The sequence below is a fragment of the Syngnathus floridae genome, chromosome 1, assembly GCF_059516105.1.
Source record: "Syngnathus floridae isolate MCC-2025c chromosome 1, RoL_Sflo_1.0, whole genome shotgun sequence".
Lineage (NCBI taxonomy): Eukaryota > Metazoa > Chordata > Actinopteri > Syngnathiformes > Syngnathidae > Syngnathus > Syngnathus floridae.
The window spans coordinates 2,581,907-2,605,099 of record NC_142413.1 but is presented as its reverse complement, the minus strand read 5'-3'; the positions used below and the strand labels follow the sequence as shown (position 1 = coordinate 2,605,099).

Sequence of the window (23,193 nt, the reverse complement as noted above, 5' to 3'; positions counted from 1 at the left end):
GTGTAATTTAAAATAACACAGTGGAAGCAGTTTTGTTGATTGTCAAGTGATGTGCACCATCGCTACCATCGAGGGATGCTGGGGAAAAAAAAAAAATACTCTTGTATTTTTTACACGCATCTATTCCTCACGGTTGCTGGAGGGGGAAAAAAAAAATAGCTTGAGGTCATTTCAGTTGTCGATAACAACTGCACAAACAAGCCAATGTTTCCTTTTGAACTTCTCCTCCAAGTGTGTTTAACAAGCTGATGTATTTCTTTTCAGCTCTGATAATTTATCGTTTCACATCAAGGCCGGCGAGACATGAAAAAAAAAACACGAAAATAAGCAAAGCGCAGAAAATGGCAGGAAAAGGTAACATGAGCCTTTATGTTTGCTAGACAAAGAATGAGAAGAGGAGAAAAAAAAGGAACATCAAATGTTGGGTGTCTTCCGTCCATTGTCGTCCTTGTTCGTGACAGATCACCAGCTGTGCTTCCATCCGAAATTTCCATAACAGCCCTCACCCCGCCTCGGCTCTCCGCACAAATGCAAACGCTGAGCTGCAAGGACGGTTACGTCAACATCTTTCTAGGTCGATTCCCAAGCGATTCATTTTCAGGAAACGTATCTATTGTTACGCGCTGGGCAGGACGGCGACAAGATGACGCAAAAACAAATTCCGTAGAAGCCTCATAGTTACATTTTTGAAATCATCTCAATGAGACGCTGGCTCGTAATGAGGAGAAAAGCCGTTGCCATAGTAACCTTACATCAGCCACTTTCATTGATGTGATGCGGAGCCAGGACAGTATTCCCGAAATGCCTGCAATGGACTTGACGCTGAGTATCCACTTTGGACATGGCCCTTTGACTCACCGTACACGGTGACATATTGTTCTCTGCAAACGATGCATCTCAAGTAGCCGTTTGCAAATCAATAAGATCGATCGGCTCGCTTGATAGACGGATCCCCTGCAGCTGCTTTCGAGCTTTTCAAGCCAAGCGTGTGGCTGCGCATTTGCACGACACTGTGCTCATCGTGGTGTTCGTACAAAACCAGAACAGCTCAGATGGTTCGGTATTTGCTAAAAATTCCTGAAATTTTCCTCTTGGGAATTCATGTTATTTTTAGCGATGGAAAAATGAAGCATCAAATTTGGTTCGTGAACCAGTTGTATTTTCACGCTCTGTTCCGCATTGAGTTTAAAGCACCTAGGCTGTTTGTTAAACCTCTTTCTTCAAAGCAACAGTGCCATCTAGAGGAGTAAAAAATACATGGTTCATGAAGCAAATTTGAAGCTTCATTTTCCCAAAAATAAAATACACAAATTAAAATAACTTATTTTAGATTTTTATTTTCTCCTAGTTTGTCCTGTATATCTAATGCATATGAAATTATTGTTAACCTTTCAATATTTTTAAATGACAGGAAAAGCCTACTAAAAAAGCCGAACTGTATTAATCCGGTAGCAGGTGTGTCCTGACTCAAATTTAACATGACTTTTGAATTGGTGCATTCTAAATACAGCCACATCCCCAGTCACGAGGGTGTGTACACTTCTGCAAGTTGTCTAATCTTCCCTTCCCTTTCAAAAAGTTTTTATCTAAATTGAATTGTACAGATTAAAGGTTATATTAATCAGGGGAAAAAGATTTCAAATGACTTATAGAATCTTGATCTCATTTTTTGATAGAAAACACAAACATTTGGCAGTCTGAGGCAATCGCCCTGGGACTTAAGAACTTCTCCAGATGAAAGCGATCCAAAAGGAGAAGAGTAAACAAGGATCAACGAGGCTGAACACGCCAACTCGGCTCGGCAAACTTGAACAAGAGCGGGAGGGACGGCGTTAGATGGCAGAAGGCTGGCACCCCGAGGAGTCGGATGCTCTGGAGCAGAACGGCAGACAACGGCGCTATTAGGCCAACACTCGTGTTCAGCATACCACCCACCGACAAGCCCCGGGATGCCACCTCCTACTCCCCTTGCCATCCTGCTGCTTGACTAGTGACTGATGAGCATCGAGCGTACAGATACGACAACGTATCTGCTAGCTTAACGCTAATTAGCATCCATGTGGCAGCGCTTGAACACTTTAAGCAACGGATTGAACACAAACGGTGCAGCACCTCTGTTCTTTATCCTCCGCATAGAACGATTCATATTATTGATTGCTGCATCCATCTTTGTTAGGGAACAATCGCAAAGAATTGAACAGTTGGATATGCAAGTTCAAAGGTCAAGTTAAGGCTGAAGTCTCAAAGTTACGGTGCATTTTTCCGTTCAGCCCGAAATCCCGTGTCACATGCATGCGGGTTATCGGGAGGCCACGGTGATGGAGGAGCAGAGGTGCGCTGATGAATGGGCCCTGATGAGATGCACAGTGGCAGAGCTGGCCCACAGGCCGCGGCACCGGCCTAAAGACCAATCGTTAGAGCACAATGGATCACGGGGGCGGCCGGACTGATTGCATCGTAGATGTACGAGTGTGTGTGGATACGCTGCCGAGAGTGCATTTTCAGACACACTGCCTGCTAAGGTGAAGCTAAAGAGGATGTCACTTTGTTTAATGGGCATATAAACTGACTTGGCCTTTAAAAATCAAATACAAATGTACCATCTAAGAACACGTGCAGGCGGCGCAACGCAGGCGTGGAATCTTGCAAAATTTCAATTCAGTTGTTGACTGTGTGTGTGCAAATTGATATTCAAGCACATATACAAAGTGGATGGGTTGATGGATGGATGGATGGATGGATGGATGGATGGATGGATGGATGGATGGATGGATGGATGGATGGATGGATGGATGGATGGATGGATGGATGGATGGATGGATGGATGGATGGATGGATGGATGGATGGATGGATGGATGGATGGGTTGGGTTGGGTTGGGTTGGGTTGGGTTGGGTTGGGTTGGGTTGGGTTGGGTGGATGGATGGATGGATGGATGGATGGATGGATGGATGGATGGATGGATGGATGGATGGATGGATGGATGGATGGATGGATGGATGGATGGATGGGTGGGTTGGGTTGGGTTGGGTTGGGTTGGGTGGATGGATGGATGGATGGGTTGGGTTGGGTTGGGTTGGGTTGGGTTGGGTTGGGTTGGGTGGATGGATGGACAGATAGAGCGATAGAGCGATAGATAAATAGAGCGATAGATAGATAGAGCGATAGACGGATAGACGGACAGACGGACGGATGGACGGAGGGACAGACAGACAGACAGACAGACAGACAGACCGATCGATAGGTAGATCGATAGATAGATAGACGGATAGAAGGATAGATAGAAGGACAGAAGGATAGATAGATGGACAGAAGGACAGAAGGATGGATGGATGGATGGATGGATGGATGGATGGATGGATGGATGGATGGATGGATGGATGGATGGATGGATGGATGGATAGATGGATGGATAGATGGATAGATGGATAGATGGATAGATGGATAGATGGATAGATAGATAGATGGATAGATAGATAGATAGATAGATAGATAGATAGATAGATAGATAGATAGATAGATAGATAGATAGATAGATAGATAGATAGATAGATAGATAGATAGATAGATAGATAGATAGATAGATAGATAGATAGATAGATAGATAGATAGATAGATAGATAGATAGATAGATAGATAGATAGATAGGGAGCGGCAGGCAAGAATAGCACGACACTCTGATGAGTCTCGATAACACCTTGAAGAACACGAGTTGTGGCGCACCTTGGCGCTGAAGTGTTTGCGCCGCTTTCTCGCTGGCCTCCCATGGTGCTGGATCCATATCTGCTTGTTTACGGAGCCTCCAGCAGGAGCCGGAGCTGCCTTGTCTCCTCCCCGTTTTTTTGTTCATTTAAGCCAAACAAACAGGTAGTGCTGTGAGCTCTGCTTACCGACACTTACTACTTTTTTTTTTTTTTTTAATCATATTTCAGCCTGATTGATCTCTGGTGAGTGAAATATTTCGTCATGTTATGGAACGTACAATGTTTTAAATTGCCATTATACTGGAACTGTTTATGTTGTTTTCAACTTCAACCTAATTAGCACCCTCCATCTTTGTTCCACTGTCGACGGCAGATTTTTATTTTGCGGCGCTCTCTCTCACTCCTCACGGAACTCCACAAATTGAGCGGATGGGGGTGACTCCCCCCTCCCCTCCCCTCCCCTCCTTGCGCTACAAAAAACAAAGACGGCCAGCGTAGTTGTTTCCCATCCTTTAACCTCCTTTTCCTTGCATGTCTCGGGTTGCTTTCTTTTAGCCTTAAGCCTCTCGGACTCACGCTGACCCCCCCCCCGCCGCTCGTTCACGTCCGCCCGCTTAACTTTTGTTCGCGCACAAAACCTTTCATCCGTGGATTCTGCCTTTCTAAGCACGCGTGACAGCCGAGTTAAATCACATTTTCAGCCCGTAATGGAAAATATTCCCAAACGCTTGGAAACCGGAATCTTGCCGAGTTGCTTATCGGTCGATAATGAGGGATGAAAATGCTTTTTTAATTATTTACCAACTTCATTTCAATCCCGAAGGAGGTTCCCATGAGAATTTTGTGGGAAAATGAGACAAATAGACAAAAAAAAATACTGACTGCTTGAGGCTCGGCGAGGGCGACACCCCGCTACTTACAGTCTCAAAAGAACCGCGACAGGTTTTAGGGAGTAGCTACACCTTCCTATGACATCCCTGAAACACCAAGGTGAGGACCAGAAAGATCTACAGAGCACTTTGGATTTGACGTAGTCGATAGAGAAAGCAGCTTTGAAATTAGACGAAGGGCGCACATGAGCACGTTTCTCTTACTTTGCTCATTTGCTTGCGTCGACATGCAGACGACGCAATGAGGCATGACGCCGTCCTCATGCAACCTTCTCGTCCTCCCTCTCTGAGGTCTAAAATGGCAGAGAACCAGCACGGAAGCTTGCCTGTTCCTACGTGGAAAAGATTTGATCAATATTGTAAGACTTCGATGAATTTCTCAGGGCGTTAAGCAAAAATCCATTTCTCTAATGTATAAGTTGCAGTCGAGTGTGCACCATTTACATTCGAGATGCTGATTAGTGCGCCTTTTAAAAAGGCCACATTGTGGCTTTCTCATGTATTTTCCATTTGGCTGAAGAGGGAGCCTCGACTGTCGGCGCCAGTGTTCTCGTTAAGAGAGGCTGTCAGAGTTCTCCTTCTCCAATGCAACAATGCAGCCTTAATTGGGACACTGCTGCGACAGTAACTATCCAATCAGGAGCAAACACAAGGAGAATGTAAGAAAAACAGCACTCCATAAAAGAATAAAAAAAATAAAAAATAAAAATATATATATCTATATATATGTGTGTGTGTGTGTGTGTATATATACCATGTCAACTTTTGTCACATGAAAATTGCCCTGATGTCACGTAGGCTAGTAAAAAGGATCTCGAAGAGCTCTGTTGCCGTGGCGACGCAGCACAGCAACAGCAATACAAACACACGCAGTACATAGACATATATGTATACATATATATGTGTATATATCTATATATCTATATGTATATATATCTATATATCTCTATGTGTATATATATATATATATATAGATATAGATATAGATATAGATAAAGATATACACACACACATAAATATATATATACACACACACAAATATATATATACACACACATATAAATATATATATACACACACACATATAAATAAATATATATATAGATATAGATATGTAAATATAGATATACACATACATACACACACACACTTATATACTGATTGACAATGAAGAGATCAAAATCTTCTCCTTTATCTTGCATGAAGGTTTATCTTGATTATCATCTTTCAAATGAATCTCATTTGAATTTCTTTGCCGCTGTCACCCAATATGTATTTGCCATCGATAAGAGTGTTGTGCTACAAATAAACTTGCATCGCTTGACGGGATTTGATCAAATGATTATTATTAGAAATAGAAGCATGTCTTAATGATGCGAGAATCACAGTGTAATTAAAACTGTCGCATGCGTCTTATTCTTATCGCCGGCAGCTGTTATTGGAAAAAGCCACACGCATGCGCCGCACGAGTCAAGGCCCGGCGATCGTTTGTAAATAAAATAATCAGGCCGTGACGCAACCTCGTTTACGATGTTAAAAGCAAAACAAATTAATCAAAGAGTCTTTTTATTTCCTATTTATTTTTGCCGGGGGATTTCCACGTTGTTAGGATCTATACCTCAGGGAGTCCCAGTTGACAGTTTGCAGATTAGCAGATGGAGTAGGTCATTAGTTTCTGCACTTTAATTAATTCCTAAATGCTAACCTCCCACACTTCACTAGACTGTCATTATTTCTGTTGGACGGAGGACGCACGAGCCGCGCCGACGCCGAAGCTCGATAAGGTTGCTCGTTTAAAAACGCGGTCGGGAGTTGTTGGCTGGAGGCGACAAAGTCGGAAACCAACGCAGCTCGTTGAGGTGATGAGTGTGATAACCGCGACCGGCCTCGTGATGACCTTTTGGAGTTATTACAAAATAGCGTAGAGGATCCAAATTTATAATCGCAGCAAAATATGATTTCACACAAAAACAACAACATTCTAACACGACAACATTTTCCGTCCAGTTTTTTTACAGCGGAGACTAATAATAATAATCGGTCAAGTAATCGGTGACAGTGATTTTCCAAGGTCAGGAATCGAACCAGATATTTTTTGCTCTCGGTTTTCCTTCAGAACAAAACTACACGATGATTTACAGAGAAAAAAAAAAAATTACTGGAGGAACGCTAAAGACACACGACAAATAACTATCAAACACATACGTAAGAAAAGGAAACGCTCATTATGGGATTTCGTAATATGCATTTCCAACGTCACGAATGCGTCATGTCATGTTTCGACCACATAAAATTTCCCAATGGAGGATAGGAAGACAAAGTCAAACAACTTCTAATCTGAGTTACTTTCAAAATCAAGTCATCAAGTTACGTAAAGTCAATCCTAATTAAGTGACTTTTTCAAGGTAACCATGGCAACACCCCCCCATGAAGTCCGATCTTGGGGTTAAAATCTGTTCTGAATCCATTTGCCGCCCAGCAAAAAGCCTCAAACTTGCCCAAGAGGAAAAAAAAGATTGCCCCTCATAAAACCTGAGAAGAAAAAAATGCCTTCAAGGAACAAGAGCGATGATAAGATCAGCTCCAGTGCTGCAGCGAGGAGATAAACAAGTCCTTGGATGCCCCCCTTGAACCAACCTGATATGATTGGCCGGCGGGTTTATTGGCGGACTCCGGTGGCAATTTCACCCTCGGGCTGAGGGATTGAGGCCCAATCATGATGGGCCTCATCTGCATTTTGGGGACAAAGGTGGCGCGATGCGTTCAAGGTCGCTTGGGAAAAGGTGATGAGGATGGAAAACACACACAATGACTCCCAGATGGAGTTCGTCCTAGCGATGGCTTTTGATTCAAGTCAGCATATTTATGCGTGTGTATGTGTGTGTGCGTGTGTGTGTGTTTTCCATACACACCCCCAAAAAAGACTGGAAACAAGAAAAAAGGCAAAACATGCATCAAAAATACCTTCGTCTCGAGGCTTGTTGGCTGCAGATTCATCGTGTTTTTTTGTGAGCGGACCTAGGGTTCAGAAAAAAAGGGGGGGAAAAAGAGAAAAGAGAAAATTCAAAAAAGATTACTGGCAAAAAACGTTTTTAAAAAAAAATTAAAAGACAAAAAAAGAATACCAAAAAATAAGAAAAGAAGCAAGAGCAAAAAAGACAAAGCAGTTTGTGTTTTGTTGTTGTTGTTGTGTTTTGTTGTTTCAAAAGAGGACAAAAACAAAATGCATCACAGACACATTCATCACAAGAAAAGACACAAGATCAAGAAAGCTGATGATGTCGTCATCTCCTCTTTTGCTTCTCTCCTCCTGCGGGAGAAATGTGCTCCAGCCCGATCCCCGATTGGTGCAGCTGCATCAGGATGGGCGTGTCTACCAACTGAGGTGATTACAGTTTTTAAGGCTTCCTACCTCCCAATTAAACAAACAAAAAAAATCCCCCTTTCTCCAAAAAAAAAAAAAAAAAAAAGAAAAGCTGTGTAGCAGAAAATTAGCTGATTTGATCGGCAACAATTTAACCGCACAGCTGCTATTTAAGCGGTGAAATCACATCCACAAAGAGCAAAACAATCGTCAATTAGTACGCCATAGCGCCACGCGGTCAACCACAAAACCAAAAACCTTCAATTACACCGCTGCACAGCGAATAAACGATATCCCTGTCGTGTTCGGAAAAAAACAAAAGCCACGTCCGACGGGACACGCTGTCATTATTCACAGAGTCGGTCAATAATTACGTAACGCAACAAGAGCGACTGATTAAGGGGCGCAGGTGAAAAAAAAAATTCTTCATTTGACCCTGTCTGCCCACTGGCTGCTTTTAGGAAGGAAACTACCAAGAAAATCAATTGGTAATTGGACGTAAACTTCGAATGTTACCTTAAAAGAAAACGACAACAAATGAGTAAGTGATTTTGTGTGCATGTGTATCTATATATCTATATATCTATCTCTAGCTCGCTCTCTCTCTATCTTGCTCTCTCTCTCTCTCTCTACGTTATTGTAGATATGCGTGTGTGTGTATATGTATGTATGTGTGTGTGCGTGTGTGTCTATATATATATATATATATATATATATATATATATATATATATATATATATATATATATATATATATACATACACATACATACATATATACATACATATATATACATATAGAAATATATACACATGTATATTGTAAACCTGCGTGTGTGTGTGTGTATGTATATATTCATTTATATACATATGTAAATATACACATATAAATACATTGATACATACTATATACACATATACATATATATATACATATACATGTGTATACATTTATATACATATATACAGTATATATCCCTATATTTCCAGTTATGAATATACCATATATACACTGAATATATATATATATATATATATATATATATATATATATATATATATATATGTATATATATATATATATATATATATATATATATATATATATATGTATATATATATATATATATGACATCATGTATATCATATATATATATATATATATATATATATATATATATATATATATATATATATATATATATATATATATATATATATATATATATATATATATGATATACATGATGTCATTTATGTATACATAACAATTACGATGTAAAAATATTTGTAAGCTCTGTCTAGCTATTTGTTTTGTCTCGCGTTTTTTTTTTTTTTTGCAAAAGGTGAGTGATGTAGCACAAGGAGTCGTTTAATCAAGCAACATTCACCGGCTTGGCGACACGTCGACAAGACGAGCACTCGATGGAGTTTGATTGACATTGCAACGAGTGTCTGAGACGAGGAGCGGTGGGAATCAAGAAGGGAAAGAAAGAAATAGGAAGACGACGATGCCGTTTAAAGAAGCTGATGAGAATGTTTGACGGCGCTCTCCATCAACGCATTGCTTTTAAATCACAACACGCAAACGTTATAATCGACGTTTCTAGGAAACTTCCATTTTAGCGGTCACGCAGTAATAAAAATTTAGACACACTTTTCAATTGGGAAGCAAATCTGTTTTGTAAAGAGACTTTTCTTTTCCTACACAATGGATTGAATGGAATGATGTCTGTCTATCTGGAGGATTATGAAAACCCGCCAAGACCAATTTCACGACATAAGCCTAAAGATCAGTCCATAAAAAATTGGGTCAAATCCATTTAGAAAAAAAAAAAAAAAAAAAAAACGTTAAGCCGTGCAGGTATTCAGCCTTTAAATGAAGCAGATGACACCACCCCCATTGATGACTATCTGCTCAAGGGCAGAAAGGAGACGGGAAGTCTAAATCCTGGACTGAAAACGAGGAGGGCGAAAAAAAAAAAAAAAAAAGCCAAAACGTAAACAGATGATATTGGCGGCCATGTCGTGTGAAACCGGGTGTGAGCGAAAAGCAAACAAGGAAGACGCGCCGAGTGACGGGGAAGCTGACGGAATGACATTTACAGAGTGGTAATTATCAAGTCGGCGTGAAGGTTAAAGCCATTTTCGAAGCGTGGAAACCGGCGCGCACAAACGCACGATTCGCTATTCATGCTTTCGCCCACACCAAAACTGACTGCAAATAAGATCCATTGCCATCGCCAACACACAATGACGCCATTTTTCCATTCATTTTATCTCTCCACATAATATTGGAAAATATTACATAATATATTATTCAATATAGCAATATTTTTGCAATATTCAACAAAGAATCGACATTTGTATTACATAATGAAAAATTATATTGAATTAAACAAAATAATTTATTAAATAATAATTATAATAATTTATAATTATTATTTTTTTGCCAGCAAAATAAGCAAGCTCAATGTATAAATATTGAATAGGCCAATATCGGAGTATTAATATTTTTTTTATATTATGCAGCGCTAATTGTTATATTGACATTTTTAATCAGTGGAGGCGAAATACACACATATTAGCCTAACCCTCCTTCCTCATTCGACATCAGATTATTTATTTACCTTCCATCAGTATGACGCTGTAAAATTGCAAGAATGACTCAACGCCGCTACGTCACGGCTAACCTTCTTCCAAGCAACATGGCCGCCCCAAAGATCTCTTGAAAAATAGTTCATAGAGCTCTTATGAGCTTGTTCTAACAAGTGCAACCAAAGATACAGTTTTTCTTGCTAAACAATTTTTCCCCCTTTTGAGCACCACAGGTACACTTTAATAAATTAGCATTTATATTCCTTTATTTCTCTGTGGGGTTGAACCAAGTTTGGAGCGTTTGGACCTTGGAGTAGGCGTACTAAAAGCAATAACACGAGTTGCACATAGACATTTCTCATAAAGTGGACCAAAATAATCCAATCGCCGGACAAATTTATTTGGTCTGTCCATTCCCACGAGAACAGGCTACACTTACGGCTTCTTAATGAAAAACAGCTCACATTCACTTTGCGGTGATTTCTTGTCGTCTGCTTCTGGTGGGAAGTTTTGTCGCCGTATTGCAAAACTACTCTCATCTTATAGTTTTATTTCTTGCATGGCCGTCGTTTGTTTGTGTGACGTTTTCTTCACGGTGAAAGCTTAAAACGTTTTTTGGGAGTACTCGGCTGCAGCAGCTTTGTGGTTGTCTTGTTTTTATCGTCATTTTATTCGCATCTTCGTTTCTTTAGGTAGTATAATGTTGATTCGTAGCTATACTACAAAGTCAGCAAAATGTTGCCTGGGACCTCAAAACAAGCTGGTGTTTTATTTTTTTGAGTTCCTGTAAAGTTGTCATTTGACAGTTTGAGGTTTCCACCCGCCGATATCTATGAATCTGGGTATGCGCTATCCATGGTGCTGAATCGCAATATAAAGTAGCTATAATACAAATTGAACAAAATGTGCCCTGGGAACTCAAAACAAGCTGTTTTTCTTTTTTTTTTATCCTTCTATAGCTGTCATTTGTCATCAGTTCCCTCCCGCCGATATCTACGTATCTGGGTATGCGCTGTCCGTGGTGCTGAAAGGATTCAAAGGCTCCCCTGCATTGAGCACTGTGGGAGGTGCAGGCTATTTATGTGTGTGAGGTAAGGAGCTCAGGGTGGGGTAGTGGGGGGAGGGGGCGATTTGCATTCACTGCCACCATCATGCTCAGTTCCAGAAAGATCAGAAAGGAAGAAGAAACGGCCCTTTGAGTGTGGAAGACGAGTGCTGTATGTATAGCAAAGCATCCCATAATAATATACGGTAGCTCAATGAGCTGTAACTACATGGTCACTGTTGGAATGACTAAATTTCAAGGATATGGAATAAATATTCCAATCGGGTATATATATATATATATATACACACAATTGGAATATTTTTTTTATTTTTTATATATACACAATTGGAATATATTTTTTATTTTATATATATATATATATATATATATATATATATATATATATATATATATATACATATATATATATATATATATATATATATATATATATATATATATAAATACACAATTGGAGTATATTTTTTATTTTATATATATATATATTATATATATATATATTATATATATATATTATATATATATATATAATATATATATATAATATATATATAAAAAATAAAAAAAATATATATAAATATTTTGGGGAATGTTTTCCACTCAAGGTTGCGTGAGGACTTGAAAGCGTCACAATAAACTTTTATTTTTGTCCAATTTGATTCATTTGTACGTTCATGCTGAATCAACAGTCCACAGCAAGATGGCCGATTGCACTTGCTTGAAAAGCGCTGACCAGGCAGCTGGGGACAACACCTGCACCATCTTAATAAGATGGAACGCAAGACCTGCGTGACAAGGATAATAATGCTGGCGTTGATTCAAAGTGTTTGACACTATTGCGAACGACACGCATAATCATAAACACATTTTGAAAGCAGTAGCTCTCTGACAGACTGAATCAAACTCGGGTATTATTATTCTCACAAATCCGTGCCTGAAATGGAGTATTAAGGAGATACGTTCGGTCATTGGGATAAATGGAGCGTGCGACACGGTGCTGCTAACACTCCTGAGATCTTTAATAGAACACAATCAGAGGTACTTCTCGCACCCCGCACTTAAATCAGATAGTGTGATTATTTAAGTGCCGCTGAAAAGTCAATTCACTCCGCAGTGCCTAAATGGATCATTGAGATGAGCAAGCAAGTCATATTACTTTCTCCACCGCTCACCCGTCGGCGATCGGGAAGCTGCGAGTCGACTTGCGAAATGGAGCACGCGCAGGACAAAGCCCACAAACGGCCGCGTGCCATAAGCTCCACCCCCAGGACGTAACTTGTTAAAAATCTTGGCAACTGTGCTAAAGTTCATTTGGCGCGAGGTGGTAAGACCACATTTTGATGCCTGACAGCAATCTGCCCTACTGCCGTATGGTGTTCCACAGGGTTCAATTTCGGGGCCCCTTCTGTTTTCATTTTTTGCCTTTGGGTTCCATCTTAAGAAATCATTTTTTCACTGCTATGCAAATGATAGTCAGAACAACTGCGACAAACCCTTTTAGTCTTCAACGAGCAAGAGTTTCTTCCTTTCAACTTGGGGTCCACTAAGCCAGACCGTGATCCATGACAAAACATAAAAGAAACAGACACACTCAAGCTTTTCACTAATGTTCAAATAAAGTCCACTTGTAAAGAGAAGTCTCTCTCCAAGCTTGATTGGTTTCCATCTCCAAGAAGAATTCAGAGTTAAATGGATGAGGGGAGGATCAGGAAGTCGTGTCTGACATAATGCAGGAAGACACACAGGACAGGAGAAGCTCTCCCTCAACTAAATGGAGTTTCAGCAACAAAGTTCCCAAGACGTGGAAATGGTTAGTGGATTTAGTTCTGGAATTAATCAATTTGTCAACGGGCAAAATGTTGTTCATTTGCTTCTTGACGGGCTTTCACACACTAATGCAGAAATCCATTTTGTGCATTTTTCTTCTCGACCAAGACTAGCAAGAGAAGGAGAAGAGATTTTTTTTTTTTTTTTGTCGGTTTGGGGGAATCGGCAGGCATAGATCATATTTTAAGTATTTGTATTTTTTTCCTTCTCTACTTCTCGCTTATCGACACATCTCCCCGGCAACGTCGTAGCGAGCATCGGCGCGGCCGCGGGCCTCCGTTACCGCGTTAGCATCGAGCTGCTCCCGAGGGATCTCGAAAGGAAATTGAAACATTGCAAGAGGCGTGTGATGTGGGTTGACGCACGGAGATGGATGGCGCTGCGGATGGAATAATTACGAGCGCACAGGCGGCAACCACGCCCAGGAAGCCCGGCGCTAACGAGGCCGGGATGACAAGTTGACATTCCGGAGCATCGCCTGGCAGAACTGCCCTCCACGCTCAATCAAGGAGAACTAATTAACTCGTTCACCGCCGGCCATTTCCAAAAGCACACGTTGATCATTTACCATCTTATGGGACAAAATAAGCACCAAACAACAAAAACAGATCAAGGGTCATAGAAAATCAGAAATGCTGACACACGTACTACTCCCGTACTGTTAGATTTACAAATTGAATTCGAATCCGGGGCACCTTAACTCGTAACGCAGTGGTCAGCTTTTGTTGTTATTTACATTCCGAAGTGGGTCATTCACACTTCCGAGCCCTCTCCAGTGAAAGTCGTGTGTGCTAATGGAAGCTCACATTTTGCCTTCATGCTCGGGGCTAGCTGGGAACGACCCCCGCCCTCATGCAGACCACCCCCTCCCTCCCATCGATCCATCGTGACTCTGCAGGAGCCAGATGAACAGCCCTTGCTATGATTTATGAGGAAAACCACTGACTCTGCTTTTCAGAACCTACACAAGGTCCTAATACGTTCCGGACTCCATGTCTGAAGCAAGATTGGCAATCTCCCGTCACGTTCAAACCCAGCGTGAATACAAATGAAGAAACGAAAGGCTAAATAATAAATATGATTGAGAATCAAATATGAAAAAAGACCACGGGAAAGACTTTTCTGAGAAGGAAAAAAGTGCCGGCTAGCACTCAAAAGAAAGAAGTCAAATAGAAAGATGCGAACTCTTCCGATCGGACAAGATGGAAATGTTTTTCGCACACTTGTGGTACGTAGATTAAAAAAAAAAAAAAAATCCACAATGTTGGTGAACATTGATGGATCGAAAAGTGGAGGCGGCTTGACCTTTCATGACCATGTTTTAAGTCATACCAGTGACAGTAAACTATTGTGGTGACCCAGTTAGGGACTGACAGGACAGAAAATGAACTCCTCAAAATGTTTGATAAAAAAATTGAAAGACAAATAAAGAATATATGGCGGCAAGTTAAGGGGTGTCTATTCCATCTAATAATTGATTGTTAGAGGTATGACCCAATATTTTTGTCCACATACAGCGGTACCTTGGCTTACAAGTTTAATTTGTCCCATAACCAAGCTCTTAATTCAATTGAATCAATTTTCCCAATTAAAATGAATCGGAATGCTATTAAGGCACTTTGGCTCCCAAAAAGACGAAGAAAAAAACAGTGGGGAAAAAAAAAAAATGTGGTCAAGGCGGGATGACCCCCACCAACACGTTACCAGAACTCCAGAAAACCATCATCTTGGGCTGCCATCATGCCATCAATCAGATACGACATCTTTTCATTTTGGAAAACAAGTCAAACATGAAACTTTGATTTGGATTTGGATCAACGCTCCAAAGAAGAGAGTGATCATTCCGATCTGGTTGTGTAGATGTTCAAAAACATGTACGTCGAGGTACCGCTGGTCTTGTAAGAAGCACACATGATCCAAAAAAAACCCAAGAGAAATATGAAACGTCATTCATTTATGACTTTTTGCTAAGCCCCTCCCCTTTAAGACCGATTGGCCAATCACAGCTTTGCAGTTACTTCAACCGCATTCAAGTGCTGTGAGTGAACGAATGATGATTGGACCGACTGCCGGGGAGGGAGGGCCTAGCACAGAGTCAGTCCCCGCCCACTTTACCCCTCGTCCCTCCCACCCAGCAGCCCAGCACTCACCATCCTCAGTGGGCACGTAGACGTTGAGATAGAGGCAATCCTCGCTCTGGTTCTGGATGTACCCGGCCGCTACGTCCAGGTTGTCCGTGAACCAAACAGGCAGCATGATCTCGGGCAGCACCCCGTGAACATTTTGGGGGCACACGGGGGCAAACTGAGTGGCGTTGCGGATCTCCTGCCACGAGCCCGGGGCTTCGGGCGGCTGAAAACGTCGGTCCCCGATGGGCGCGGTGGCGTAGGGCACGCCCAGGTACTGCTCCACCGGGCCCAGGATCTCGTTGTTGAGGTCTTTCTTGATCCCTCGGAGCTTGCCGTAGTTTGTGGTGACTACGGGATGCTTGGGGGGCTCCACCTTTTGACCGCAGGCCGCATTTAAGAGGAGGGTGAGGCCCAAGTGCATGCACCAGTCTGCCATTAGGGACTTTTGTCTTTTTCCTTCGCTTGCAAGTAGAAATAAAAGCATGGCTGCTTATGGAATAATCAAAACGTAGAAGTCCAAGGGTGACAGACTCGACAAGCGCCGCCCCGTGAAGGTCATGTGGAAGGGGGTGCGGCAGGATTTCGGAGGGCGGGCCTCTGCCACGTCAGTGCTGAATACGATCCAAAGCCGTCCCAGTCGTGGTTCTGTTACGTTCCATCCCTTTGCGTCCTGTCCTGGTGGAGATACAAGAGCACATGAATACAAAACAGCGATTAGGTGAGTTCCGAAAAGTCTTCCATGACAAGGAGACGCGCGACAGATGTACTTAACTGGGTTCATTTAAGGAAAATGCTTTCGGCGCACAGAACTGTGCTGAAAATAAATCCGTCCATTGGTACGGTGTCATGTGACTTAGGAAACCTCCCGCAGAGTGAGTTCACTTTATGCACCACCGCTCTCATTTGGACTTATTTGAACTTGTCCTGCTGTAACCTACACAAGGACTGGACTATATGTTGTTAACCCTTTGAGGTGATGTCACTGTTGTTTTTTTTGTGCATGCACAAGCGCCTCGGAGGCGTTCATGTAATCTTGAGTGCAAATCCTCATGTGACACGGCCCGTCACAAATGCACGCGGGAGATTACAGTGTCATCAGAACATTGTTGGCCGCTTACGTAACGGCGCGGGAACAGCCATTCACAGCAATTTTTAGAGCTCTTTTCCGATGGCGACGCTCGCTTTGTGCTTTACGATCTGGCTTTAATTGCTTAATCTAGAAGTGCGTAATTGCACCGGAGCAATTTAAGGCCGTTGTCTTCCGTTTGCTTTGCCAGTGGAATATCTTGCGAGTTAAAAGTTGCGAGTAGGGATGTCACTCTACTCACTCATACTTTGACGTTATAAAAGTTAATTTACCACAAAAAAAAGATCAAATTTCTTTCAGCCGCAAATAATAATGTACCGATGCATCAAAATGCCACAGGATAGCGCCAACTACTGTCAGGGAGGACTTACTGAATGCATCTGCAGCACCTGCTTTTGTTTCTCTCTGCATTCCCTCAGAGTGGAAAAAAAAAATACCCCCCCACCACAAAAATAAGTGAGTGCTATATTTTATAATACACTGAGTCAAACTCCAGACTTGCAGAGTGCATCTGAGGGTTTCGATGTAAATTGGCTTAATTTAGCAGGCAGAATTGATCCAGCTTGTGTACTCGCAGCGGGCAAGCATAAGTGATTGATGAGGCGGGGACGAAGCTGGCGGATCCAAGATCCCAGCTTTTAGCGTCAAAACACGAGAGGAAAGATTCGGAAAGATTCGGAAAGAGAATTGGGCACTCTAAAGTATGTACGCAAATATTGCGCAAATTAATTTCATGCAATTTTAAGGGAAATTACTTTATTGGGATATAAACTCACATCTTTGTTTTAAGCATTAAGGGACAAAAAGAAAGTTCGGTGTGTATGTTTGAAATTAATCCTTCGATTAATCGGTGATCTGAGTTTTATTCTGCCAAATATCAGATATACACTGGGCTAAAAAAAAACATTGAGCATGCCTTATTTGTACTTTCTTACCTTTTACCAAAGAAGGTAAAAGATAATTGAAATGCTAACAATTAGCAGTGTTATAATATAAAATATATAAAGTAATAGAAGCAACGGACATTTACATGTCCTCATCCTTAACAAAAAAACAAAACAAAAAAAAACACAGTATAGTCGTGACTCCTCTGTATGACATAATTATAGTGCCCCTTGTGGTCAAAGCAGGCACAACAGAAGTAGTAGCGCAACAAATTGAATGAAGCATGAAATAATGACTGATTCCAAAACTGCCACATCAGCTTTTTATTCATCCATCCATTTTCTGTACCGCTTGTGTATAATATTTTACATTATTTATTTTATATATTTTACATAAGAGCCTCCTCATATTTCATTTTGGGGTTAAAAGGGTGTTGCCTCTTCTTTCCCATTACTGCACCATCCACACCTCAAGGCGAAACGCGCCAGTTGGCAAACTCCACAACGTTAATCACACAACATTTTCGAGTCTCCTGCTGTCTAGCCCAGTCTCTGCCACCCCCCCCCCCAAACGGCCGCCAAACTCAGCAGCATCTGGCGAGCTTGCTCAAAGGCACATCAAGCCCTCGTTTGCGTATCGCTCGCATGATGTGTTTTACACTCGCGAGGGGGCTCGTTTGTTTTGCCAAATTAGCAGGGTTTTTAATTTTTTTCTCTACTTGTTTGGATTCTTGTTTTTCTCCTTTTCGTCACAAACGTCGCAACACACTTTCTTATTTCTGTTTTAGTTTCTGGTATCATTTAAATCCACCAGTGTTAGAGTCCAGGCCTGGGGGCCAGATCTGAAATCATTTTATGTGGCTCGTGAAAGCAAATGATGTCCGTCAACTTCAATGATCACGGCTAAAATCTGCACCAAAATATTTTCCATGTGTAATAACGTTTTATCTTTTAAAAACTTGAACAATAATTGAACAAACTGTTATCCTTGATATCTGATTTCAAAGCTAGTAATCTATCTTTGGGTAATATATGACAATATGACGCAATGATTAAACATTCATTTGGTTTCACAGTCCTTGTAGGGAAGCCGTAACTATAATGTGGCCTGCGACAAAAATAAGTTTGACAGCCTTGATTTAGACGGACAGATGAATTAATTAAAAAACAAAGAACAAACCTAACACTGAAACGAATAAAAAAATAATAATAATAATAATAAACACTAACAAACTTGCTCTATAAACTAGTGAAAACTGAATACTTAGAAAACAAAAGTCAAAACAAATATAAAAACTACCGTAATTTCCGGACTATAAGCCGCACCAGCTAAAATTCAGGGATATTTTAGTTTTTTTCTTACATAAGCCGCACCGGACTATAAGCGGCACAACAGTGGTCTTTTTACGAGTGTATAAAAGTGATCAAGTCATCACAAAAATCACGAAAAAAATCTTATATAAGCCGCACCTGACTATAAACCGCAGGGTTCAAAATTTTGGAAAAAAGTCACGGTTTATACTCCGCGAATTACGGTAATGAAAACGTAAGGTTCGTCAAAGGCTTCAATGGGAAGATTAAGATACTCAAGTGACGTCCCATCACAGCAGTAAAGCTTCTCAAACAATCTGACCAATACTTTACTGCAAAATATAAAGGAGCTGGCATATTTATACTTTTCAATTTAAATAAAAACAGTCACTCTACCGACAAGCAGCCAACTTACAGGAAGTGCTGCCGAGCAAAGGTTGGCGACGCGTCAATTAGGCCCCGCCGATGCTGCAGTTGGCCCGTAATTAATGCGCGAGCAGACTTTAATTAGCCACCTGACATTAGCCACCGCCTCTCTAACACCGAGTCTGTGTTGGTTCTGCAAGGATCAAAAAGGAAGTCCGATGACATTCCGGCGCTGGGTGCTGGGTCGCCGATTAAAAGGTTAAAATTCTGCTTAGCGGGCTAACCGTGGATGACTCTGTGCCCGAGCTCGTGTGAGATAGACCATCGCGGAGAACAATTAACTTGGCTGACCCGGTCGCCACGGCGACAGCTGCGGCCACTGCGACGGGGCCAGCTGTCAAATAAACTGGTCCATTATACAGTCGACTGAAGAGAGGACCCCCCCCCCACCACCACCACCCCCCCACCCCATGCACTGGATTAAGATTTCCGGTCTGAATTTAAATTTAGCACCTCCACATGTTCAACAAACACACGCCTGTAAAATCTCTCTTTGCGCAAGAGGTCGGCTGTTTGTTAGCACCCCTGACGTCTCTGACGAATTGACTCCTTTATGGGAGTCGAAGTGTGAACGGGGAGGGCGGCGGCGAGCATCGTCTCCTCATGCTTCAAAGGAGAATGGAAGTCACACTCGCACACAACCATGCACAAATACAGACGCAGGGTGTGACATCAAAAAAAAAGAAAAAAAGATGGAGGTGCAGAACAAAAACAGCTCAGCTCTCAAATGAGTTCTTTGCAGAGGATCAAGAAGATACGATTGTGAGCAATGTTACGACATCATTTGTGTTCAATCTATCGCAGTACGACACGACTGCTAATCAGCGTTAGCAATAAGCTAGCGAACCAAAAGGCTAAGCTTAAGCTTCTTAGTGATATTAAATGAATACTTATGACCAAATTATTTGTCTTATTAAGAATTCTTGGGCCCCTAGAATAGCACCACTGTAAATACAAAAAGAGTGATTAACAGGGGTGTCAAACTCGTTTTTTTCAAACTCACGAATAACTCATTTTCAAATCAGATGAGTAAAAACTGGTCGAATATTAAAAAAATAATAAAAAAGATATTATTAAAAGTGAAGACACTTTGCAATTCCAATTTGATGCACAATTTGTCTTCGCGGGCCGCATAAAATGATCTGGCGGACCGTATCTGGCCCCCGGGCCTCGAGTTTGACACCTGTGATATACTAACCAGCGTTAGCAATAAGCTAACGGACCATGAGGCAAAGCTTGAGCCTTGCAGTCTTATTAAATGAATACATATGAGCAATTTATTTCCCTTATTAAGAATCCTTGGGCACTACTGTATGTAAATATATTAAAAAGTGATTATTATTTTCATAAGCAGAATTTGTGGCACAGGATCTGTGCAGGCGTACCTAAATTCTATCCGCTGAGAGTACACGAGCGCAACACAGGAATACAAAGCTCCTATTTGACTGCGCGCCGCCCACAAAGCCTGGCTGAGGCTTTTTTGTGTGTCTGTGTGTCACACTTCCTTCAAACTGTTGCTATAAATAGACGCAACGTGCCAAGCATTGCAGCGTGATGAGTTATATAACCTCCGAACACGCACACGTACCGGGATCGGCTCGCTCGGCGGCCCGACGCACCCGCCGTCCACCCGATTTACCCTCACGATTTTATATTTCACCATCGGTCATATTTGGGTATTTTAGTTGGCTTTGGTTTTTGCTTCCCGCAGTGTTGGCGTGTGGCTGACCTACATTTGAAGAGCCCGCAGCAGGGGGCACCTGAATTCTGTCGAGGTGCTTGTGTGTGCTTCCAATGCTAATTTAACGCAACGATTGAAGCTTTAGTGTTTTGTCCTAAGCCGTCAACTGGAATCCAACAGTTTAGGGCGGGGGCGTCAAACTCTTTTTTTTTCGCGGGCCGCATTGTAGTCATAGCTTTTTTCCGTGGGCCATTAAGACCTTATTTTATATCCAGTAAAAGCTACAAAACAAACTGACAAATAACTGGTTTTCAAATCAGACGAGTAAAAACTGGTCAAATATTTTTTTTTAAAAAAGATATGATTAAAAGTGAAGACAATTTGCAATTCTAGAAATGACACGAATTTGATGCGCAATTTGTTTTCGCGGGCCACATAAAATGATGTGGCGGGCCGTATCTGGCCCCCGGGCCTCGAGTTTGACACCTGTGGTTTAGGGTGAGCACGTTTGTCAGGTGTTTTTCACCTCTTGTAAACCAATATCATGATTGACTTTTTTTTTTAATATATATATAGATTAGCACAGTTTTTGAGTAGAAGACAAAGATTGGGCAGTGAATCTTGGCTTTTCATTTTGATGTTGAGAAATTACTGGGAGAGCATTTGTCGGCATATTTCTACCTCTTTATATGCCAGCGACGACAAAAATGACGTAATATCCCGACGACTTATTTTTATTTTACAAATGGGCTGATGAGACTCTCGGGAAGCTCTCTCCTTAGGTACGTTATTATTGAAGTCGAGTAATCGAGTTACTTTTCAAGGTAACTGGCAAAACTTGTCTTTGTCACTGTCGTCAGTAGCAAACGTGCGATCGTGATAAACATGACATGACGGCATGTTAAAAAAAAAAAAAAAAAAAAAGCTCGCTTGACCTAAAACGACCAAATCGCTGTTCGGTGAGCTTTTACCAGAAGAAGACGATTTATCAAAGGCATATGCATTTACTCCAAGCTAGTGACAAGTAACATCAAAATGGAGGGACTTAGCGAGGTTCTTGTACGTGTCATGTTGTCTCACGCTCCTATCTTGCCATCTCATCCCCCTCCAAATCCTTGTCAGTCCTTTTTGTCCTACAAGCGCTCGCTCACCTTGGAGTATAGCTTTAAATCTCGTGTGAGCACTTTCATCATTCGCCGCTAATCTGTCAGCAAGCACCACCTGAACACTGCCCACCCCCACAGCGCTTCATCCCTTCCTTCCTCTTCTACTTCCGCAGCTTCGCGGTTCAGCGGACACATGAGGCCCATCGCTCCGGACGCACGCTCCTGCGCACAAGGCTTGTCGTTTCAAAGTCTTGCTCCGTCTCCAAGCAGCAAATGAACAAGGCATCTTTCTAACGTCGCGCCACACCAAGATGTTCGTCTCCCTCCTATTTGGGGACGCTTTCCAATATTTTTTGCAGCTTAAGCTGGTCGGCGCAGAACATGAGGGGAGAAGAAAAGCATTGATAGCGAAGCGTGTTTATTAGATTGAGCCTGAATTTGACCGGCCCACGAGTGCAAAACCGTTTTATAATCTCTCGTCGCTCTCCTTAAAGACGAAAGTACAAGATTACGGACTTCAGGGCATGAAGAAGTGAGCAATAAAAGGCTGTCAAACTGGTTTGTCAATTAAATGACATGTGGGCAAAGTATGTTGCGATGATAGAGGTGAACTGTTTTTCACCATTTCAGTTTTTTGGGGGGGATCAAATGCCTGAAAATCTTTCCTACAAATAGTATCAACGCTAGAGTGCCTCATTGTCAGCTGCAAGTGCTAGCAAGTCACGGAGGGGAATCAACGTAACAGCCAGTTTGTTGACATTAGAGCGCCTCGTTGTCAGTTGTATTGCACCAAAGTCATGCTGCGAAAGACCATGACAGGGGCTTTTTTATTTATTTAATCATTTATTTCTTTATTTATTCTTTCATTTGTGCTTTCGTTTATTATTTCATTTATTTATTTACTTATATATTTAGTCATTTATTTATGTATTTGTTTTTTAGTCTCATTTGACAGCCAGGATGCCAGCCTCATTTTATAAATGTCATCATCTTTTTAACTCTTCAAATATGGCCAGATTGTTAACAGCTCTCATGTATGTTCCGAAGTTTTGTTTTTTGTCCACCCCCCCCCCCCCCCCCCTCCTCACTTTACCAGGACTTGTTTGTCTGCTACACTC

The 23,193-nt window shown here is 41.5% G+C and overlaps 1 protein-coding gene across 4 annotated transcripts in view; it reads right to left on the bottom strand.

The window, feature by feature from the left end:
- nlgn2a (neuroligin 2a) overlaps positions 1 to 23,193 on the bottom strand; it is a 55,158-nt gene that overhangs the window by 19,954 nt on the left and 12,011 nt on the right. For 2 of the 4 annotated variants that reach the window (XM_088374934.1, XM_088374942.1), the window contains 2 exons: positions 15,602 to 16,255; positions 7,558 to 7,611 (listed from right to left, as the gene is read on the bottom strand). In XM_088374934.1, coding sequence (XP_088231060.1) covers positions 7,558 to 7,611; positions 15,602 to 16,064 — 517 coding nt within the window. In that variant the 5' untranslated portion in view covers positions 16,065 to 16,255. The remainder of the gene's footprint in view (positions 1 to 7,557; positions 7,612 to 15,601; positions 16,256 to 23,193) is intronic. The other 2 variants (XM_088374952.1, XM_088374960.1) reach the window with 2 other exon arrangements.